This window comes from Elaeis guineensis, chromosome 6, assembly GCF_000442705.2.
Source record: "Elaeis guineensis isolate ETL-2024a chromosome 6, EG11, whole genome shotgun sequence".
Lineage (NCBI taxonomy): Eukaryota > Viridiplantae > Streptophyta > Magnoliopsida > Arecales > Arecaceae > Elaeis > Elaeis guineensis.
Window position 1 is genome coordinate 12,758,477 of NC_025998.2, and position 22,925 is coordinate 12,781,401.

The 22,925-nt window shown below is 43.1% G+C and overlaps 1 protein-coding gene across 1 annotated transcript; it reads right to left on the minus strand.

Annotated features, from left to right (window-relative positions):
- Nucleotides 1-11,240: 11,240 nt before the first annotated feature.
- LOC105047203 (transcription factor bHLH149) lies at nucleotides 11,241-11,973 on the minus strand. The gene has a single exon (XM_010926022.4). The coding sequence runs from the start codon at nucleotides 11,897-11,899 to the stop codon at nucleotides 11,444-11,446; it is 456 nt and encodes a 151-aa protein (XP_010924324.1). The 5' UTR covers nucleotides 11,900-11,973; the 3' UTR covers nucleotides 11,241-11,443.
- Between the last annotated feature and the right edge of the window lie 10,952 nt (nucleotides 11,974-22,925).

The window sequence follows — 22,925 nt, forward strand, 5'->3', positions numbered from 1 at the left end:
CCACCTACCAGCGACTCGTCAATAAGGTCTTCAAAGACCAGATCGGCCGCAACATGGAAGTGTATGTGGACGACATGCTGGTAAAGAGCACGCAGATCCCGGACCATGTTCAGGATCTCGAGGAGACCTTCCGCACCCTTCGACGACACCGAATGAAGCTCAACCCGACCAAATGTGCCTTCGGGGTGACCTCGGGGAAGTTTCTCGGATTCCTCGTTTCTCAGAGAGGGATCGAGGTCAACCCTGAGAAGATAAAGGCGACCCTCGACATGCGTCATCCGAACACCAAGAAGGAGGTCCAACAACTGAATGGAAGAATCGTCGCTCTTAGCCGATTCATTTCCCGATCAGCTGAAAGGTGCCTCCCGTTCTTCAAGACCCTGCGCCAGGCGAGCGGTTTCTCTTGGTCGGATGAGTGCGAACAGGCCTTTGAAGACCTGAAAAGGTACTTGGCTTCCCCGCCGCTGCTCGTAAAGCCGCAGATCGGGGAGACCTTGTATCTCTACTTGGCCACATCTTCTGAGGCGATCAGCTCGGTGCTCGTTCGGGAAAACGAGTGCCGAACCCATCAGCCCATCTACTACACCAGCAGGGTCCTCCACGGCGCCGAAGCCAGATACTCGGAGACGGAAAAGATGGTTTTCGCCCTGACCGTCTCCGCGCAACGGCTCCGACCATACTTCCAGGCTCACGCCATCGTGGTACTCACCAACCAGCCCCTGAGGGCCGTACTGCGTCGACCCGACACATCCGGACGACTCGCTAAGTGGGCAATGAAGCTTAGCGAGTTCGACATTCAGTACCGACCGAGGCCTGCCTTGAAGGCCCAGGTCTTGGCCGACTTCATCGCTGAATGCCCGACGACCGACCGAAGGTCGGGAGCCGAATGCCCGGGACGAGAGTCGGTCTCTGAGCCAGACCCGATCTCCACCTGGGTACTTCACATCGACGGAGCCTCCAACGCTCAGGGAAGCGGGGCCGGGCTCCTGCTCACGAATTCGGATGGGGTAGTCACCGAGTACGCCCTCCGGTTCGACTTCAAGGCCTCCAACAATCAAGCCGAATACGAGGCACTCCTCGCGGGCTTGAGGATGGCGAGGGAACTGGGCGTCGACAGCCTCCGGGCATTCTCCGACTCTCAGCTGATCGTGGGGCAGGTCAAGGGCGACTTCGAGGCGCGAGATCCGACCATGATCAAGTATCTTCAGAAGGTAAAGGATCTCGTGGCCCGCTTCGGGCATTTCGAGATCTCCCACATCCCCAAGACGGAGAACGCCCGTGCCGACGCTCTCTCCAGATTGGCAACGTCGGCCTATGATTCTTTGGGTCGGACGTTTGTCGAAAACCTCCAGCAGCCGAGCACCGATCGGGTCGAAGAAGTGCAGCAGCTAACGTCCGAACCAAGTTGGATGGACCCGATCGTCCGGTACTTGTCCGACGGGACCAGTCCCGAAGACCCCACGGAGGCCAAGCGACTCCGATGGTCGGCGTCGCAATACGTGATCATGGACGGCCGACTCTACAAGAGGTCGTTCTCCCTCCCCCTGCTCAGGTGCTTGGGACCGACCGACGCTGACTACGCCCTCCGAGAGGTTCACGAAGGAATTTGTGGGAATCACTTGGGGGGCAAGTCCTTAGCCTTCAAGGTCTTACGACAGGGCTACTACTGGCCGACCATGAGGAAGGATGCGGCAGAGTTGGTCCGAAGGTGCGAGCCATGTCAGAAGTATGCCAATATTCAGCACCAACCGGCCAGCCAAATCGCTCCCATTGTCGCTCCATGGCCCTTCGCTCAGTGGGGAGTCGATATTCTCGGCCCCTTCCCACCGGCGTCGGGCCAAAGGAAGTTCATCGTTGTCGCCATCGACTACTTCACGAAGTGGGTCGAGGCCGAGCCATTGGCGCAGATCACCGAGCGGAAGATGGAGGACTTCGTCCAAAAGTCCATCATCTTCAGGTTCGGATTGCCGCACACCATCATCACTGACAACGGACGGCAATTCGACAACCGAGACTTCAAGGACTTCTGCGCCAGGTTCCACATCCATCATCGACTAACTTCAGTCGGGCACCCACAGTCCAACGGCGAGGTTGAGGTGACGAACCGAACCTTGCTCCATGGACTCAAGACCCGACTGAACGAGGCCAAAAGTCTCTGGGTCGACGAGCTGGGCTCCGTCCTATGGGCTTACCGAACGACCCCCCGTGTCCCGACCGGAGAGTCGCCGTTCAGTTTGGCCTACGGGACAGAAGCTGTGATCCCGCTCGAGATTGGCCTGCCGTCCTCAAGGGTCGAGCAGTACCACGAGCCGGACAACTCCGAAAGTCGGAGGGCCGACCTAGACCTTCTCCCCGAACTGCGAAATGAGGCTCAAATCCGAATGGCCTCATACCGACAGAGGGTCGCCCGGTACTACAACGCCAAGGTCAGACCAAAGCTCTTCAGGCCTGGCGACCTAGTGTTGAGGAAGGCGGAGGTGTCGAAGCCCTTGGACCAAGGGAAGTTGGCTCCCAACTGGGAAGGACCCTACAGGGTTGCTGACACCTTCGGGCCGAGAGCCTATCGGCTGGAAACCCTTGAAGGAAAAACCATTCCCCGGACTTGGAACGCCGACAACTTGAAGCTGTATTGCCAGTGAATTCTGTAATTCAATTGTCGGAATACATCTTCAGTTTGAAAAATTGGAGTTCTAACTCTTCCACTACCGGTCGGCGCTCAGCCCCGACGCGGATCTGGCACCAACGACACATCGGCCCCTTACACGGACCGATGCATCTACAACGACGGGAGTCAATCCTCCTTCGACGACTTGTCGGACCTCCACAAAGGGCCGACGGACTCTTATGAACGGGAGTTCATGCTCCCTCTACGGTCGAATTTTCGGGCAGAATCCGTCGGCCGACAGGCCGATCGGGCCCCGACCGAAGAAAGGCAAAAAGCCCACGCGACTATTGTCGCGACTTCCGACCGAGCTACGGCCGGTCGAAGGATGTTCGGCTTACCACCGTCTATCACACGACGCGACCTTTGTCGCATCTACGACTTGCCAGCCGACCAACGGCCGGCTGAACGCCATTCGGCTTATCACCGGACGCCGGAAGACATCGAACCCGACGCAGGGGTATGGGGGCACCGACTTCGACTGTCGGAACCCGACCTAAAGTCGGGACACATTTTACTCTCGGGGCTGAACAAGTTGCTGAAGCCCTACCGACTTATGCGAGTTGGTGACTTGACTAAGTCAGCGACTAACGTTCGACATTGCAGACATATTTGGCATTGCAAACAGGGGGAGAAGGCAAAAGAAGAATTCATTCAAGACTTAAAGAAATTTTTTCCATAAACAAAGGAAAGTCTACAAGGTAAAGGCCGGAGCCCGATTACAATCCAAAGAAAAACAGAAGACAAAATAAAACCGACTAATCATCGGAGTCGACGTCCTCCATTGGACGACGATGCGAGTTGGTCGGAAGGTCTGCTCCGACTTCAGCCATCGGAGCCGACTGATCTTCGGCAACCGGCTCTGCGACGTCTTCGGCTTCCGCCCTGGTGGAGAGACCATCCGACGCTGGTCTGGCCGTCTCCTCCGAGCTGGGGCCTCCGACCCTGGCAGAATCATGTTGCTAAGGTCAAGTTCGGGGTACAAGCTCCGAACGGCTTCCCGGGCATCTTCGTACCCGACTTGGTACGAGAGGTAGCCGCTCTCGAGGAGCTCTTCGCGGTACTCCTCTGAGTCCCGGAAGACCTCGACCGCCCGACCCAAAGCCACCTTCGCCGACTCTGATTCGGCTTTGGCAACGTCTGCGTCGGCCTGAGCGGCGGCATGGCCCTCTTCAGCCTTGGCGAGGTTCTCGAGACTCGCCCGAAGTTGCTCGCGCTCGCCCTCCAACTCTTTGCCGACGCTATCTCGCTCGTGTCGGAGCCGACGGATGGTCCGGGACTTCTTGGCCGCGTCATCCTTCGCCGACTTGAGCTCCGACTCCAGCGACGCCTTGGCCTCCTTGAGTCCGGAGATCTCCTCCGAAAATCGGGAGACCTCCCCCTCGAGTCAGTTCTCCCGGTCGACCGACTGTTGAAATTGGTCGAGAAGGACGGCCTTCTCGGCTTCGAGGCCCGCGACCTTATCTCTCCAGGCCGCGCGCATGTCCCCAAACTTCCGATATCCGGCCTCCAGCTCGGATATGTTGAAGACCAGCTGCACAAAAAAGAGCCGACTGTTAGTAAGCCGAACTTGCGATGCTACGATTAAAAACAGAGGGAAGGGGAGCTTACCCGAATCATCATCGGATAGAAGGACGACAGCATGTCGGAGACACGCTGGTTCTTCATCGCTTCGATGTCGGCGGGAAGGAGGAGTGCTTGGCATAGTCTCCTGGCCAAGTCGTGGTTGGCCAGGCCCGACGCACCCTCGGGAAGCGGAAAGTCGGCCGACCCGCCCGCCGACCGACCTTCGTCACCCGACGCCATTGGGGCCTTACCTCGGCTTGCCGTCCAGGCCCTGACGTCGGAGATAGACGGCAAGCTCGAGCCCGACCGAGTCTCGGCAGACGGCGCGGCGGTGGCATGCGTCGGCAGCTCAGGTTCGCGGACTCCCTCCCGAACCTCCGAAATCTGCTGGGCGGTCGGCGTGCCCCGGCAGAGTCAGCCGCTCGACGGTCGGGCGAAGCAGCTCCCCCGACTGACGGTCCCTCGGACGGGACATCAACAAGCACTGTCGGCACCGACAGTGCGATCACCGGCTCCGCCTCCGACCCGGCTGGTTCGCTCGGCGGAACCACGCGGGGCCTCTTGGGAGGCTGCGACGGTCCGGCACCTGCCGCCGGCCTCTTCCTCACGGCGTGCTGACGTATGTCGGCTGCCGACAGTCGCGTCCTCGGCGGCATATCTGAAAAAGACGACGAAAGGTTAGAGCTAAAGAAGAAGACAGAAAAGAAGATGAAGATGTCGGGAGAATGCAAACCGACCTAAACGGGGGACCGGGCTAAGGCCGGCGTCGTACAAGGCCTGCTCGGTGACGAGCTCGCTCTGCTTCGGCACCGAGATATCCTTTAGCCGATGGAAGTCCTCCCGATCATCGGCCTCCACCCGACTGTTCTCATTTGGATCGGTTCGGGGGTTCCCCCAACGGACTGGAAACCCCCAAGGGGCAGAAGACGACGTGAAGAAGAACTGGTTCTTCCATCCGTGAATGGATGTTGGAAGACCAGTAATGAAAGAGAGCCCTTTCCGAGGAATGAAGTACCACCACCCTCGGGCTTTAGGGTGAGGGCGGAGGACAAAGAAAACTCGGAAAAGAGAGATCCGAGGTTCGGTCGGCAAAAGCCGACACAGGAGGGCGAAGCTGACTATCAGCCGAACTGAGTTCGGCGCAAGTTGTGCCGGGCATAACCCGTAATAGTCCAGAACGTTCCGGACGAACTCCGGAATCGGGAATCGAAGGCCGGCCCGGAGATCCTCCAGATAGAAGGCCACCTGACCCTCGGGCGGGCTATTAACCCGACCATCGGCGCCAGGGGCGAACAGCCGAATCTGCTCCGGGACGCAGTACTGCTCCCGGAGCCGATCAACGTTCGGCCCCGAAAGTGAAGAAGCCTCCACCTCCGGGGATGACCGAGTGTCTTCGGTCAGCTCTCCCGACCGACTACCTCGTGGGGACGTCCTAGCCATGAGCTCAAAGAAATGGCAAGGAAGAAAGGAAAAAGAAAGAGGGGGGAAGGCTACTCTAGCCCTTGGAAGGAAAGAGTCGCAAGTGGGAGACAAAGCGGAGAAGTACCTGGAGCGGAGGCTCAAGCGGGCAGAGTCTCGACTGTAAAAATGAGAGGGGTAAAAAACCATGTGGGGGTAACTTTGTATATATAGTGCTCCCCAACGGTCGAGATGAAGGCACGCACAGCAAAGGCTCCCCAGATTTCGCCGCGTGGCATCATCAGGGCCGTCCAACGGTCCGACGGTTCGACGCACCCTCCTTCAGATCGTGCCACGTCGCCTCCATCCGCTCCACCGAACGCGAACCGACGGCCACACGCCACGTGTCGCGGGGGACGCGACGTTTTGTCTTCCCGACGGGACGCGACGTTTGGAGTTCCCGAGGGAACGGCGGGAATGACGGTTCCACTTCCCGATGGGACACGACGGTTCCACTTCCCGATGGGACATGACACCTGGCACCGGTTTTATCGCTGACACCGGCGGGACATCCGGCACGGCGGGACGTCCGGCGCCGACCGACACCTGATGCTGATGGGACGAGACGTCCGGCGCCGACTGGATGTCGGGCGCCGGTAAACCTCTCGACATTTACAGGGCGCCGGACACCGTATCAATCGGCGGTACGGTCGGATCCTCGCGTACGACAAATCCACTCCTAGTCGCCAGCTCATCACCCGACTTAGGAGTGGAGGGGGGCAACTGTTGGGGGATACCCACCGACCGACCGACCGACTATCGGAGGGCCCGACCGGCTGTCGGCCCGACTGACCGTCTCCGACTGAAAGCCGGGAGTGACCGACTAACGGACGCTACTGACGGCTTTCCAATGGCCCAATCGCCGACTGGAGGTATGTCGGGCGTATCCCTCCCGATTGACCGGACCCAGAGGCCGACTCACATGAAACTCGCCGACTGACGGAGGAACCCGACGCCACTCTGCTGGCCACCGACCAAGGGTCGGCCGTCTCCTCCCATCGCCGTACAGCCGCCGGACCTTGTCAGCTCTGACACGGACATGCGGCACAGTTCCCCAGGGGCATTGTCCCGCCGAGAGCGAAGTCAACCCTGGTGATTAGACGGCCACACGGCGACATGACATTTCCACGGCGGCTCTGACAGTCTACAGTGAGTTGACAGTTCCTCACTCGTCCGCGCCATTGATAACGGCGCCATACCGTGCTCCACTATATATACCGGGGAAGGCAACAGTGCAAGGGGTCGATCCGCCCGTCTCTCCCACATACGCAGGCTCGCCTCTCTCTCCCTCTCTCCCTCTCAGAGCTCTCTGTCTGCATTTTACTGTTGCCCAGTCACCTCTCTGACTTGACCGTCGGAGGGTCCCCACCGGAGCCGCCTCCGGTCAGTGCGGACTTCCTTTTGCAGGTGCACGCTTCCCGGCGATCGGACGACGAGGCGATTGGCCGCAACAGGAACTATTTTAAATAAATTTTTTTAATAAACTTCAGACTGATTCAAACTATATGATAAAGATCACTTGTTTAAATTGGCTGATCTAGGGCTTAGTTAGGTTGATCCATTGATTTAAGGAGTAAAGGAAAAGATTTGGAAACATGCTCGATATTATCCTAAGGCAAATTTTTGATTGAATGTGATAAAAAATAAATAGAATATCATCTGGCATGCACCTTGCTGTGCCGTGCTCGTGCATATGTGAAATATAGAATTTACCTCTCCTAAGACCCTCCAAGCAAAAATAAACGAGGAAAGATCATTTGTAAATATAAAGATAAATTTGTTCCTTTCCAGTATAGAACCAAAAATTTTACAAAGCTTTAGCTGTTTAGGAGAAAAAAAAAATTTGAGTTTTCCTCCAAAACCCTGACACAGTGTTAGTGCTACCACTTGATCAATCCCTTTTGTCTCCATATCCACTGATACATCCATCTGTCCTGCCGCATAACAATAACAAGTCATGGATAAAGGCAGTCTGATGTTTGATCTTTTAAATTCCAACAAAAAGATGTCAGAACTCTCAAAATTTTTCTGATGATCTGTTTCATTTATTGACAGTATTGGCGGTTCATGGGTCTAAACAATATCCTGCATTACTTTTTGAGGTTGTCCCCTTTCTTTTTTTCTTTCAAATGGGATGGTGAAAGTATTTCTGAAATTAACGTCCATTGACGAGGTTGACATATCAAGGCATCATTATAGCAATTCCATCCTTTTCTTATCTAATCTATACTATTGTTTTTTTAATAAAAAAAGTTAAATTCATGTCTGTATCAATCTTTCCCCCAGAATTAGTATTGATTTTTTAAGCAAAACTTTAAAAAAAAAATAATGACATACTACTATAATTTCTTTCTTTAAAGAAAATTGTCTAGTTGGTTAAGTTCCCTTCTTATACATTTCTTCAGCCACTCTTACGTCCTTCCAAACTTAATCTAATCCACCAAACTTACCTTCCCGCAATTTCATCTCTTTAAAAATCTAAATGATGTACATCTGTCAATTCTTTTTATTTTTAAATGTGCGCTTGCACATGGTCTGTGTATTAGTTTTGTGTTAGAAAGCACCATAGCAAAATCCTTTAAAAAAACAATGCATCAATAACCATGAAAAGAATATTATGAAGTGCATCGCTGTTGGATTTTGTCGTATAAAAGAGCAACATGAAGTGATTATAAAACTGCTTTCGATGATTGATAAGTTTTATCAACTGGTAATAGAGGAATCCTAGTATTCTACTAGCTCTGCTTTCTTGTTAAGGTTAATGGATAATTCTTTTAGGAGCCTGTACGAGTTGGATGCTGCAAGGTTTAAGATAACGTTGGTTAAGATATATGTACAAGCGCAACAAACAGCAGCTTATAATTGCTGCATTTTTTTTTTTTTTTCAGTGGCAAGCATATAATTGCCGAATTTTAGCGGTACAAAACCTCCATTTACTTGAACCCATGATACTTTTTGAAGGATTTCACAGCATCACTGAATATTTTTTTGGTTACTCTTATGCTTCTCACAATTGATACGTAGGAACTGAATACTTCCAACTTATCCTTGTTTTCGACTCTCTCTTCAGATTTGACTCTGTGATTTATCTCGATTAAATAAATTTTGGATGGTTAAGCCTCCCTTCATCTAAATAAATAAATAAAAACAAAACGAAAAAACAAAAAAATAAAAACAAACAAAAAAAACAAGAAAACGTAGGCCCTAGTTGCAGATACCGAGTTCTATGCAGCCACATGGATTATATTCTGGGCGGAGTTTTTTTGAGCAATTATTTCTAGCTGAAATTAGCTGGAAGGAAGATAAGGTAACACTTTAAGAAAAAGCTTGAAATTTGGACCACACGAGGTTTAGAGATGTGTTGGAGCGACCATGAGTTTCATGGAAACGACCGCTTCTATTAAAGTTCAGGGGCCGGATAAGGCTCACCTGCTTTTAAACGATATGTATCATATAGTTTTTTTTTTTTACAGATTTTTTCGAAGAAGACAACCGTAAAGGATCATTAGCACTATGGCCACTCGTTGGGTTCGCCTAGATGATGGGGAGGGGATATCCTTCTTCAAATTCATTTTTCGAATCGAACATTTTTCGACAGGATTGGGATTTCATAATCATGCTCAGGAGAGATAGTTATGTTGGGATGTCTTCCTCTAATCTCTTTTTATTTATCAAAAAAAATCATTAGCTCTAATTGTAGATGTTATCAAAAAAAAAAAAAAAAAAAAAAAAAAAACAAGAAGAAGAAAGAGGTGGAGGAGGAAGCCTAATTAAGTCAATGTAGCTAGGTTCATAGTGTGTAGCGATAGTGGGAGCTGAGTTGTTCGTTTGACACCACTTCTTAGTTGCCGTACACCTAGATTTTGTGCGCGCCACCGCCGCCCGCCCCCCCGCCCTTCTTTTTTGCTTTCTTTCTTTTTGACACCTAGGTTGTCCAAACTGTTGGCTTCTTTTGTCCTTACATGGTGGCTACAATGGGCAAATAGAGGATCATAAAGAAGCGATATAGCAAAAAGTTTACCTGGCTGTATTCTAGCGCTTAAGGGTGATTAGAATATTTTCTCAAATAAAGTGTGACTAGGGAGAAAATGATCTATCAAAAAAGTTGAAGCATAAATGAAGTATCTTTTGCAGGGTAGCTTTTTGTTGGATATTGTCTAAAATTTTCTATTTGAACAGGGTTTGCATTTGTAGATTTTTGTGTAAAAGGTTTTGTTGAGATTTTCCTTGGACAACAAAAAAGTGTTATATTGCTTATTGAAGATGAAATAAGGCTTGCAGGCTTCATAATTATATCCCTGGCCTATATTACTTGATTATATGAGGAAGGTATGGTTTAGATCCTTTGCGGAACAAAAGCCAAATGCTTATATTGTATCAATCAAGATTCTCTACGTGGACTATATGTAGAGTGTCGTGTAGCTCTTGGTAGCCGCTATTAAACAATATGCATCATATATGGCATCATATATATTCATGAATTGTCTTGTTTGCTGGCCGTTCATCTCTTGATAGCAGCCATCGAGGATCGATTATACAGTACTCTACGATATCATCCATGCACTGGAAAGATGCTCTTATTACACTCCCACAATGCATTCGGTACTCTTATATCATCCATCTTATGTGCATCTCAGCATCTCAAAATAGTGCGATGAATAGCATGTGCATGCAATGAGCCTCAATGTTATGCTCAGCAGGAAGATAAGTACGTTAGAATTTTACATTATTTATTTATGTTCAAGCGCGTGCGATGACCCTCTAAATTATGCTCATGAGGAAATTAAGTATATGAAAATTTCATTTTAATTATTTATGTCCAAGTGCATCAGGTCATGTTCCCTTGAAACTGTAGTTATTCCTCATCAATTCTCTAATTCCGTCCCTGAAGTTTTAACAGGGGAACTTCAAGAATTACTTAAATTCCATGATTTTTTGGCTCATAATTTGTCATTTTAGAAAGAAAAATTCTTTATGCACCTTATCGGGTGTTTTGAGTGAGCATAAATCGTATTTTCTTTATAGAAGTGCGAGGGATAAAATTGAAAAATTTATGCACGCATAGAAGGAGATAAAACCATATTTTCTCTCTTTACCGCTAAAAAAAATTCTATTTCACTATTTTCTCTCTTTACCACTATAGGGGTGTTTGGTTGGAAAAAGTAAGGGTCTGGAATTAAAATCAGAATAGATGACTCAATCTATATAGAACTCAATTCCTACTCTTCTCTATGGATTCAAATTTCTATTTTAATTTCGATTTCGATTCTAATTCCGATCATAAACCAAATATTTCGGAGGATTTGGTCATTCTGATTCTGATTCCAAATCATTTTGATTTTCATTTCCATTTCGATTTTGGCTACGAACCAAACATCTCCCAAAAGAAATCCTCTCTCAAGGGAAAAAGGAAACCTGAGTATATGTCCTTGTTGTTCTTGCTGTTAGCACTACAAACCACCCTTCTCTTCTTTGAAGGAACCCATACCCCACCGAGTTCATACATCACTCTTCTCCATAACATATGTAAATTAGTTTCCATGCACATGCATCATTCTACAATTAATTGAAAGTCTCTTATATCAAAGTCAAGATTTGAGTACCAAGAAAGCAAAGCTTGCTACCATATAGAAAAGAAACCATAAAAGAAGGAGAACTAATTGCAAATAAACGCTCCTCTTCATCTTTCTAATTATCATTGGAAGGAGGTTACTTTCAAAGTCTGCAACAGAATAAAGAACCCAAGAAGAATCATCCTCACCCTCCCATCAACCTCTTTTCCTTCTCCAACCTACCAAGCAAGCTGTCAAGCGCTCTCATCACATTAACCTGCCTCTGTAGCGCCTCGACGTAGTCTGCCGTCTCCTCGAAGAGCCGGTCCATCGCCAAGTCCTCGCCACCAGGGACAAGCTCTTGAAGAGCTCTCAGTTTTCTCGCTATCTCTTTTACCTCATCGTCTCCCTCTTCTCCAACCAAGTCTTCAGCCACCTTAGAAGGAGTCAAGCCTTCTTTCTGGCACCCGCACGCACCGTTTCCTGTCCTTCGAAGGAGGCGGTCGCGGAGGGCGCGACTCCAGTGGCGGCCACGGGAGGACTCGGCAAGGCCCATCTCGGCTGCCATCTTGATCCGCCTTCCCCTCTCGAGGAAGCCGGCATTGGTGGTGGTTGATGTTCTGATGAAGGAGAGGGTTTTGTTGTTGCCTTGGTTCTCCATAGGGGGGTGGATTGGTGTTTGTTTGGGTGCAGAGAGAGAGCATATATGTTTGAGAGAGGATGAAGTAGGGGGATACATCTACTGTTGGAAATTATAGAAAGAAATGTCAATGTGCCAGCTGGGAGGAGGGGCCCGCTGGGAGTTTTGCTTCACAAGCACAATTGTTCTTGGATTCTGTGGAATCTCTTCTAGGAGTGCATGTTGCACCTTGGCCTGCTTGTGTATGGCTGGGGCTAAGCTGATGTTTTGGCATAATAGCCAATGCTTGATTGCTTCCTTCCTTTCTTAAACAATTCTACTATATATTATTAATTTTAAAGACAAGGTCTGTTGATAGTTTTGCATTACACAATACCCGTCGATGCCGGTAAACCTTCCTAACTATGATAAGAACAGGTTTCGGATAGAGATGTTCGATATAAACCTGTTTAACTTATCTAGTTTGTTGTTGTGATATTGAGAATTTGGATGTGCTTCATGGCCTATGTGAGGTAATAGATACAAATTGGAATGGATATATGAAAAGAAGTAAACAGTAATCTTTTGTCTCACTTTCAAACAAGATTTTGACATCATGATGTCTAACAAACTAATCCATGTTTTATTGGGCAGAGGTTTGACATCAGAGGAAGAAAACTTTAAGGTTGCAATTATGCACATGAAAGCATGTTACAGGCGCCCTAGGTACACATGTGGACTATAGTCACATGCACATGCCTGTCCCCTCAGTAGCTGGCAACAGATCATTGCCTTACTTATCAATTAATATCTATTTATATAACCAATTAAAGTCAGAAAGGACAAGTAATGCTTATGTGAGATAAAAATCTGCCAATAAGAACATGAATTTGTCAGAAGATTGGATGCAAAGGAAGAACTAATTGCAGGGTGTCAACCCAGCAAACTTATCAAATTCATGTTTATCTGGTGCCAATGTTGAAGCTCCATACAGCTCATGAAACAATGTGGGTCATGTGATTATCTTGCATACTTCATGCAATAAGTAACATTAAATAATGTCTGACTTTTTTCAAAAAACTCTTAGCACTTCATCATCAAGGAAGTCATCCCTTGTTCTTGTAATTGCTTGCAAGAGGAGCTGATTCAGTTTGCATCTTGATGCAGTTATGTTAGGATGCCGATATGTGCCCCAGGATTGGAAGGTAATTCATGGGGTTCACTTGGTTCTACTCCGTAAACCCATGGAGCACATTGACATCCTAATGTGACCACATCATGATGTGAGCTAAACCATTTGCTTTGAGAAAATGCTTCTTTGAGTTATTTATCAAAAACGTGTTTGCTACGTATTGTATCCTGTCTCGGTTGCTTCATACCCATTTTGAGGACAACTCTAATGTTGATTGGTTTGGTTGGGTTTGGATCTATATAGATAGTATGCTTATAATCCTGTATTCTGACCATAAACCATTTGTAATTTTAGACCCATGGATATATCTACCTTATTGACAATAACTTCACAAAGGGGCTTCAAAAAATTAAGAATCAATCACTAAACATAATCTTAAAGACAAAAGGTTTATTGCCAAGTTATCTTACAAAAAAAACATAGAGAGACAACATAGTTATGTGAGGTCACTTTATATTTCCTATAAAGGAGAAACGCAAAGATTGATAACATTACATCCTGCCAGCATCAGGTACGATCTTCTGCCCCACTTTCCGAGCTTTAATCCATCCCTCCATGTGCCTCCCATGACATCCCCCACATGCTCCCGCTCCGACTGCAAACTAGGATTTAAAACGGTGCAAAAGTTACCGTGACGAGCTCCTGTCAGCGTAGTACCAGGGGATGTAATACATACCCCCCCCCCCCCCCCCCCCCATCAAGAAATAATATCCTACACCAAATGCATCATATTAGCAGTATATATCATACCATTCACTTTTCTTGTTCCCATGAACCTTCCTCATCATACGGTTAGTCTCAAATTATCATCCTCATTTTTTTTAGATTATTCCTACGATACAACATTATGATAGTACATCTGATGTAGGATATAATTTCTCCACCTTATCTCATCGGAGTAATTAAAGAAAGCCCAATCTTATTAGGCCATATCCATTTACTTCTCTTAAATCCAACGTCATACCGCTCTCTTCCGTACATAATCCGAGAAATAACAACCATTATACCCTTAAACCCTATATCACTGTAACACAATATAGGATGTTAATTGAAGTAATATTTTTAAAATTTAGATCTTCATATATTTATTCTGATTTCAGCCGGACAAAGCTGAAAAATAATAATGCCTATGAGAACAACCATTACTTCTATAAGAAAATCAAATCAAGAGTTCTACTGGACAAATAAAGAGGTTGTTTTTGCTTTAACAATGAACTATGGTTTCAGAAAGGATTCCTAGTTTGAATTTATTTGGTACTATCAAAATCTTGTTGCTACTTAGAGATGCTATCGATACTCACAAACTACTAAAAAGTGTACCCTATCTAGATCTGACTTGCCTCAACCATACAATGGTATAGGTTTAACTTTTTACGAACCCAACCCGACTTGACCTAATTCAGAGATGATGATATATCCTATATATATAATCTACAATTTTATTCTTGCATCCCTCAAATGTTTTACAAAACATTAGTTATACCTTGAGGATAAATCATCAGTGAATACTTTTGAAGGGATGAATGGGCCGGATTAAGTTTTCTGAATAGCAGTACCTACTTGAGACCCATATTCAGTCTGGATCCATAACTAATCCAACTCAAACCCGGACACAAACATCTGCTAACCCAATTCAGACCTGCTTGCTGTGTGATCCAACCTAATCTGGGTAGCGTGTAAGGTAAGATATGGATCCGGAGGCGCGTAACAGGTACCAGATTCCACTCACCAATGGCATCCCTAGAACCATCCCACCAAGCAAGCTCCAACCCAAGGCACCAGCACCCAAACCGAGCCCGACAAACCGACCACCAAATAGAGAAGCGAACGAATCAAAGCCAGAGCTGGCAACGAAATGGCACATGCCCTCACATGATTTCTCGTACCCACCTTCCGTGGACGCCTCGTTTCGCCCCTACCTCCTCCCCGCGTCCCGCGCCCGCTAAGTTCCCGGCCCGGGCCCCAGGCCCTCGCCAGACCGCGCCCGCGCGTTGGCCATCGTCCGACGATCCTGTAGGCCATCCGCCATCGGGGGTCTCCATGTGGCCAGCCCCCAGGATCCATCCTCCTGTCTCTCTCTGGTCGGTCAATTCCATAATTCCATTATAGCTCTCTATATGAGAAAATATCCGTTGCAATAGTGGTACGGCATCAAATTTATCGCAACATAATAAAAATATCTACATTTCATCGGATACCTTATATCTCATCGATTTTCGTGAATGATATCGACCATCAATTTCTAATTTTTGATTGAATTATGACAATTTTGATATGATATCACCCACTTTTTTTTTCCCGTCCCTCCGTGCTCCCAGGATCCAAGGCCCGCTCTTGGCCGAATCTATTAACAAATGTTTGGAGGAATGGTTGGAGTCAGAGACTCTTGATGATAGGCATTTGTCTACGTGCCACTTGTTTTTCTTTTCCTAAATTGGCGGTTATTTTGTGATGTTGGAGGTTTTGATGACGTGGGCCTTCTACACGCACAGGGGCTGTGATGCCATGTTGCCACGTTCTTTTGACATGTGCTCCGGTCCTGTGCCGTTACCATCACATTGCGTTTCATATATAAAGTCCAACTATATATATATATATATTCATTAGACAGATGGAATAAGCTATAATAATGAAGAGAGCGGGTTGGTAGGGATAAAGGTTCAACATCCAATTCGTCACGCATTGCTGGGGTGTTTGCTTGACACGTAGTAGGAGGTAGGTGTTTTATCATTTGTTTTGAGGTCAAGATGATGTGCGTTGACAATGATCATTATGTTCTTGTCATGAGCATCGTTGAGAAAAATTATATGCTCCGATACTAAACATTAAAACATGTGATTCTGCGATCCATAAGCTTTTGATAACATAATTCTGACTTAGCAATGGAGTGCCAAGCGTCTTGGATAGAATCCAAATATATATATATATATATATATATATATATATATATATATATATATATATATATATATATATATATATATATATATATATAATTTTTTTAAAAATTTTTTTCAAATATTTAAATTTTATCATTTAAATATTTTATTCTCTCTATTACATTATTTTAATTTTTATTCTTTGGACTCTTAATTATCAAATGATTACATATACTTAATCTCATTTTTATTTTTTGATCATTAAATTTTTTATTAAAGATCTTAATGAATCAATAAAAATCCAAACGGTCATAAACGATCACATTGGATAGCTATAAAAAAATTATTTTGAGATCTGATTTGAGTCATCCCATCTAATTATCTCTATCTTCTTTCTAATTTATTCTCTTCAAATTTTTGTCTTTGTGATTATTTTTCTGCATGCTAAAAGAAATTCCATCCATCTCTTCTATGATCGTGCTTGTAGATGGAAGATCCCAATTATATCTTGGATTGATTTTTTTGAATTTTTCTGTACGAAAGATAGAAATGCATCTTAAGATAATATCTCGTATGTTTCTAAATTTAATAATTTTTATTTTTAATATTTTATATATTATTTAAATCTTTTATTCTAAAATTTTATTTATTTTATTTTTTAAAAAATTATATCAGTAATTTTTAAAGTCATGTTCCAGCAAAGTGTAATGTTTTCACCAAAATTATAGGAGAAGAAGATGTGCGCTTTACTTTTATTACCGCTGACATACATTTAAAGTAGGCTCACGGCCAACAAATAGAATTTACTAAAACATTACGTCCCTTTAGTGGAGGAATTATTGCATGCACCAGGGGCAAGTGAACCGAGGCAAATCCCGGAGCATATGCACGGTGGATAGCGCGCAATCAGGAATTGGTGACATACAAAGGGTAGCGTGGCGTGTTATCCACCGTGAGATTTGGCGCGGTTCAACACGGAGGCCCCAAAGTCACTCTGAAACCATTCATGTGTTTGTACGTTCTGGGATTTGAATGCTGGTATTAAAAACTGGGATTTCATTACTAACTTCGTGCCAACAAACATATTAAAAACTGGTCGGATGCATCAATAATTCCTCCTTAGAGGCACGCATCCCAAGCTATCTTTCTGTCTACTTAGTCCCAGTTACAATTTCGTGAGGCAATCTGACGCAAAAGCCAAAACTTATGGGCCTTCAGCTAAAAGCATCCTTTTTTAAACAAAGCCTTTTTTTTTTTTTTTTTTTTGTACAATTGAACAAGGCGTTTTTAACGCAACATAAATGACTGCAGTAAGAGCCGGCTCCCGAAGAGCGGATTTGAATAAATTCAGACACCTTTCAGCAATGCAACTGCCAGTGTTTGACTTTCTCCGTCGAGTAACCCTCTGAGCTCTGTAATTCTTTTCAATGTTGTTTGTATTGCCACCTTTCCTCCGTCACTCTTAGCTGGATGCATGTATGAGATCCACCCAACATCACATTTGGACTGTAGTAGGTGCAAGCCAATGACTGTTCCAACCCACAAACCCCAGAATCAGGCACAAGTTTGGGAGAGAAAAATACAGATTTTAAGATTTACTTCCCTGATAGACTATCCGTATGAGCTTATTTATAGAAACTCTAACAACTTAGTGATGTCTGTATGGATCATGAAATGGATAGAAACACCTCCTAAACTGTAAGTAGATAATCTACGTAGGCATAGAATATTGTCTAGTACTATTTATTTATGAAAAAATTATCTATCAGTCTTTAATTTGATCCAAAATTATTTTTAAGTCCCTGAATTTTTCAGTTAGAATAAAACGTCCCTGAACTGCTAAGGACTTTTTTTTAGATACCTGTCGTCTACTGTTGCCACATGCTACCGTTTAAGCCCATTTAAATGATAGAAATACCCTTAATGATTTTGGAGGGAAAGATTAACCATCATCTCCAATCCTTCATCCCCAACTCCATCCTCTTCCCCTTCTCACGCTCCGGCGCCATTGGTCGTGACCTCGGCAGCACCGCCATCCGACCACCCTGGCGCACATGACCGCCGCCCTCCCTTTTTTCTCCATCTCTACCAGCAGCCGACGGTGAAAATTTCTCGATTTGCCCTCCCTTTTCCTATTCCCCTTTCTATTTTTTCTTCTTTTTCCTCCAATCTCTCCCTCTGAGGGTCCGGACCGACGACAACTGCTCCTTTTTCTTCCCTATCCTAAACTTGACGTGGCCCCATTTATCTCTATTTTGTGATCCCAAAATGCTGTCACTCATCTCTAAATTGTGAAAAAATTATATAAAGCCAGAAGAAAAAGAAACGAAGATATGTAACTGAAAGTTGGATTTGCAAACAATAATAAGGTATGTGTAATCATTACGGTAAAGTATGTAACTAAAATTTTTAACTATGCACCGATTTATTATCATTATATTTTGGATATTATTGTATACTCTAAATATAACAAACATCTTATTTAGTTGTTTGATGTATTTATTTTATGGTGGAAAATGACTGTATCGACCGAAATACTACTAGAAGAAGGAGATATAAAGAGAAAAAAGAGAAGAGCAGGAGGCAACGTATTAGATTGAATTAGCTGTATATTTAATAAGTTATATGGATTGCTAATTTAGTTATGTAAATATTTATTTGGTTATACATGTATCAGTTATAGTCATCTATATTTATACTTTGATTATAGAATTCACTTGTTAAGTTTGGTTGCATAGAGGCTTGATTATATATACTTTCTAAGTGTTTACTTTTAAATTAACTTTAGTTACATAATTGATATGTTTCCTTTACAGATTTGATGAGTGTTTATATTTAAGACTTTTGTTTTATGTAGGTTACAAATAAATCAGAGTTAAAGAATGACATCAGTGAGGAAGAGAGAGAAGTTGAGAGAGGTAAGGGCAGCAATGAGGGAGATGGGAGAAGTGATAAGGGCCCTCTAATTAATTATCTCTGTTATATTTTATCATATTACCTTATCATATTGAAAGTTAAAAAGAAAATAAGCCAACACCACTGGAGCAGCATGGGCATGACTCCATTTTATTCGTTGCCTGATGTACTCTCTATCAAACAAGAGTGAACAGTTATTGATAATCTACTTGCAACGTATGATACAAATTCGGGTTATTTTAGGATAGGTAGTCACTTATTGAGATAGAGTGCGAGGGATGTTGGCTTGATTTTGGATCTCTTAATATATGGCACCCATATCAGTTTCAAAGTAGGTGCTTGGAAAAAGATTGATATGGTTAGAAAATATTTTGATCAAAGAATACATGGCAATGAGATATTTAAGTGAAAAAGATTGGAGGGCCTTATACTATCCTTGATAGAGAGAGAAGAGATGGAAGACTTTGAATATTTTATCCACCTCATGTGTTTATACATCATGGGGATATTTTTATTCCCGATAAATAACATGAAAGTTGCTAGATGGATCTTTAGATAGATATTCTAATTTTTATAATTTTGATTTATTTATAAACTTATATATTAGAAATACTTATAATTATGTTTATTGTATAGATATATGGAGAATCTCTCTTCATTTTCTAACTTTGTATGGGGTCATGCCGTACATGATTTTATGCATAGCATTATCAAAGAGAAGGCCTTATTGGTACAAAAATGAAATGCAGGTGACAAGATAAATGTTGGGTACTTAAGGGGTTGTGTAATCACTCTTAGTGTAAATCCATCACTTCTATAATTTTTTTTATAATTTTATATATATTTTGCTGCAACGTAGTTTTTATTTTTCATATGATAAAAATTATATGAGGTTACGGGTTTAGTTGATTGCACCCACTATGAATTTTTTTTCTGCATTTTAAATTATAGTATAAATAGATTTTTAATTCAGGGGAAGCTACAATTTAGGATTGCTAAAGTACCACCCGAGAATATAAGTATCTTTAAGTTTGAAAATGTACTATTTTTTAGAATAGAGGATATGTGCTTTCATTTCACAGGATTGTTGAAATTCATATATTTTTAATCTTGAAATTTATATACAATAGATTATTTACTTTAATATTTAATTTTACAGATACAACCCTTTGTGGAGAAGAGGAAGAGAAGTGACTCTTCCAACCAAGTAAAGGAAAGTGCTCACACATCGATGCTATTGCCAAGATGAGAAGTGGGCTGTCCAAGAAGATAAAATCTGAGATGAAGATGAGAAAAGAGAAAATAAAAAAGAAGAGAGTGAATAGCAGGAGAGAATTAAGGATAATTAAAGAGATCATCTCACACTATAAGAGAAAGCATCAAAAGTTGAGATGGATAATTTATGGACTAAGAAAGAAAAATAAAATTCTAAAGCAAAGAATTGTTGAGCTTGAAGGAAGCCTTGTGCCTCCAAAGGATGTGGAAGAAGCTAAGATTGGAGATGATGGAGCTCCATCCAAATTTTTTAACGATTATTTTGATCTTTCTTCAATAGGTATTGAAATTATGGAGAAAGAAGAATATGAACAAAAAGAGGAGGGTGGTGCCAGAAAGAGGAGGGATGTAGGCGAATTAATAAAAAAATCAAGTTCAATAGTTAGGATAGTGAAGAGTAGAGGCCATAGAGAGAAATCTATAAAGATAAAAAGCCCTTATGCAATCTTACCTACCCATCGATCAATGAGAAATAAAATAATTGAAGAAGCCCATATGCCAGACACTCCGGCCCCCACTGTTGCATCTGCCATTAATGCAGACATCGTGAATACGCAATTTTGTGTGGTATGCAAATAATTATACTCTTATTTTTTTGAATGCATATAACGATACTTATAAACTCAATTTTACTTTTGGTATATTCAGATGTATCATAAGAAATAACTGGATTACCTAGGATCAAAATATATTATAGAAGAAGAGAGAGAGATGATAGCGAGATTCTTCCTATTGATCATGGATCGGTAATATATTTTTAGTTATACTGAAAATATCATCGATTACATATTTTTGCCTTTGGTTATACTATCTTCAATATTGATTACACAGTGCTAATCTGTGGTTACATAAATTTTCTATGTGGTTACAAGATAGTAGTTTGGTCCAATAAAAGTAGCCTTGTTTCACGAATGCAAGTTCGTGAGCTATTATTTAACCAAATGTTAGAAAATAATGTAAGTTGATATATAAAAATTATTTAGAATAACAATGATTGACTAATATTTTTAAATACTTTGAACTGTTATACCGATTATCGATGCATTCATCGCACTCTTTTGGAGGTGCCAGAAATCTGAACCAAATAAGCACCTTCCTTATGTATTCATTAGGTCGTGGCTATTGGTGAGTTTTTGGTTGGAGTTTCTTTACTTTGAAATCATCCTGTATGTTATTATTGATTTTGTATTTTTGATGTTTCCCATAGCAACATGCACAACATAGACTTTGAAAATTTCTGAATAATGTTCTCAAAGGTTTTCATTTCGAAATTAATGCGATAAAATTGGCCTTCATGCCCTTGTGCACAAACAGCCACTGGCACATGCTAGTGATGGATATAGAGGAGAAATGCTTCAAGCATTACTCCTCTCTCTTTTCATCCACCTATTATCTTGATGCACTTAATTTGGTATGCTTCCTTAACCCTGTGCATATTGTCATGGTATAAAAAATTGATAAATTATTGATTAATTATAACAGAAAAATTAGATTTGTCAATATTTGGCTAAGCATCATAATATGCCCCAACCTTCAAATTGACTGCTCCGACAAATTGATGATTGTCTTTAGAAAGATCCTATGTGGGTATCAATTTAATATTAAACAAGCTCATATATACTTGTCATGAATTTTAATTTTATGTTCGATCATTATTTTAATTTTAGGAGCATTGATTGCGGAGTTTATACATTATATGGAACTATTACAACATGGGGCACGATTGGACTTAGGATTGAGTGATATTATAAGGCTACGAGCTGAATATAATGCACTCCTTATTCACGAAGGTTCAAAAAAAAAAATTGTCTATAAGAAAAAAATAGATGGAGGGCATGCAGCCAAAATAAATACTGAAGTATAGTTTTTAAGTAACAGTAAGTATGGTTATCAGATTCGTATATTTAGTTATACATATATCTGATCCGGTTACGTGTTTTCATTGTTCAATTATATGATTATGTTTATGCATATATTGCAGTGCAAAAAGAAGATCGAGTCGACTATAGTGGAGGAAAAGCCTATCAATGATGAAGAGCAGTTTGAGAAGTCTACTGCAGATGAAGTGGAAAAAGAGAGCGAAGCTGCTAATTAGCATAGAGAGGGTGAGGAGACTGCAGGTAATGGGGATGGGGCTAGTACCAGGGGAGATCAATTGTGTAACTATAGATGGACAAACTTAATGCAACTTTTATTTATGGATGAACAATTAAGATATAATTATGTAACTAATATTTATTTTTAATTATAGATTATTTTTTAAAGAGATTTATTGAAAGCTGTTCAGGTTACACAGATTTATGTTAAGTCAGTTTTTATGATTACGTAATTTTGACAATTGGTTATGCAGGTCCATGTTCAGATTACACAGATTTGTGTTAAAGTTACATAAATTTATGTTCAGATTACATAGGTTATACAGATCTCTGTTTAGGTTACGTATTTTTATACTCAAATTACACAATTGGATCGAGTCGGCTCGGATTTGATCCGAATCGGCTTGGCTTCATGCCAGGCCAACGTGCCAGTTGCTTTTCATGCCAGAGTCAGTGGTTTGATTATTCAGTTTTGATTTCTGGTTACATAATATAATTTTTGATTACATGAATATATGATTTGGTTATACGAACCTAGTTCACCTGTAGGTCCAGTTTTCAGGGATCATCTCTAGTTGCATAGCAGCTGACTATTATTTAAGTTATTTATATATACAATCTACCTACAGGTTCAATAAACTACTATAATCCATCGACAAAAGTGAATAAAGTACAAAAATATCAATAAACCATAAGCAACTTGGTTACAT

Excerpts from the sequence above, each read along its gene's own strand:
- LOC105047203 (XM_010926022.4), bottom strand. The coding sequence starts at position 11,899 with ATGGAGAACCAAGGCAACAACAAAACCCTCTCCTTCATCAGAACATCA.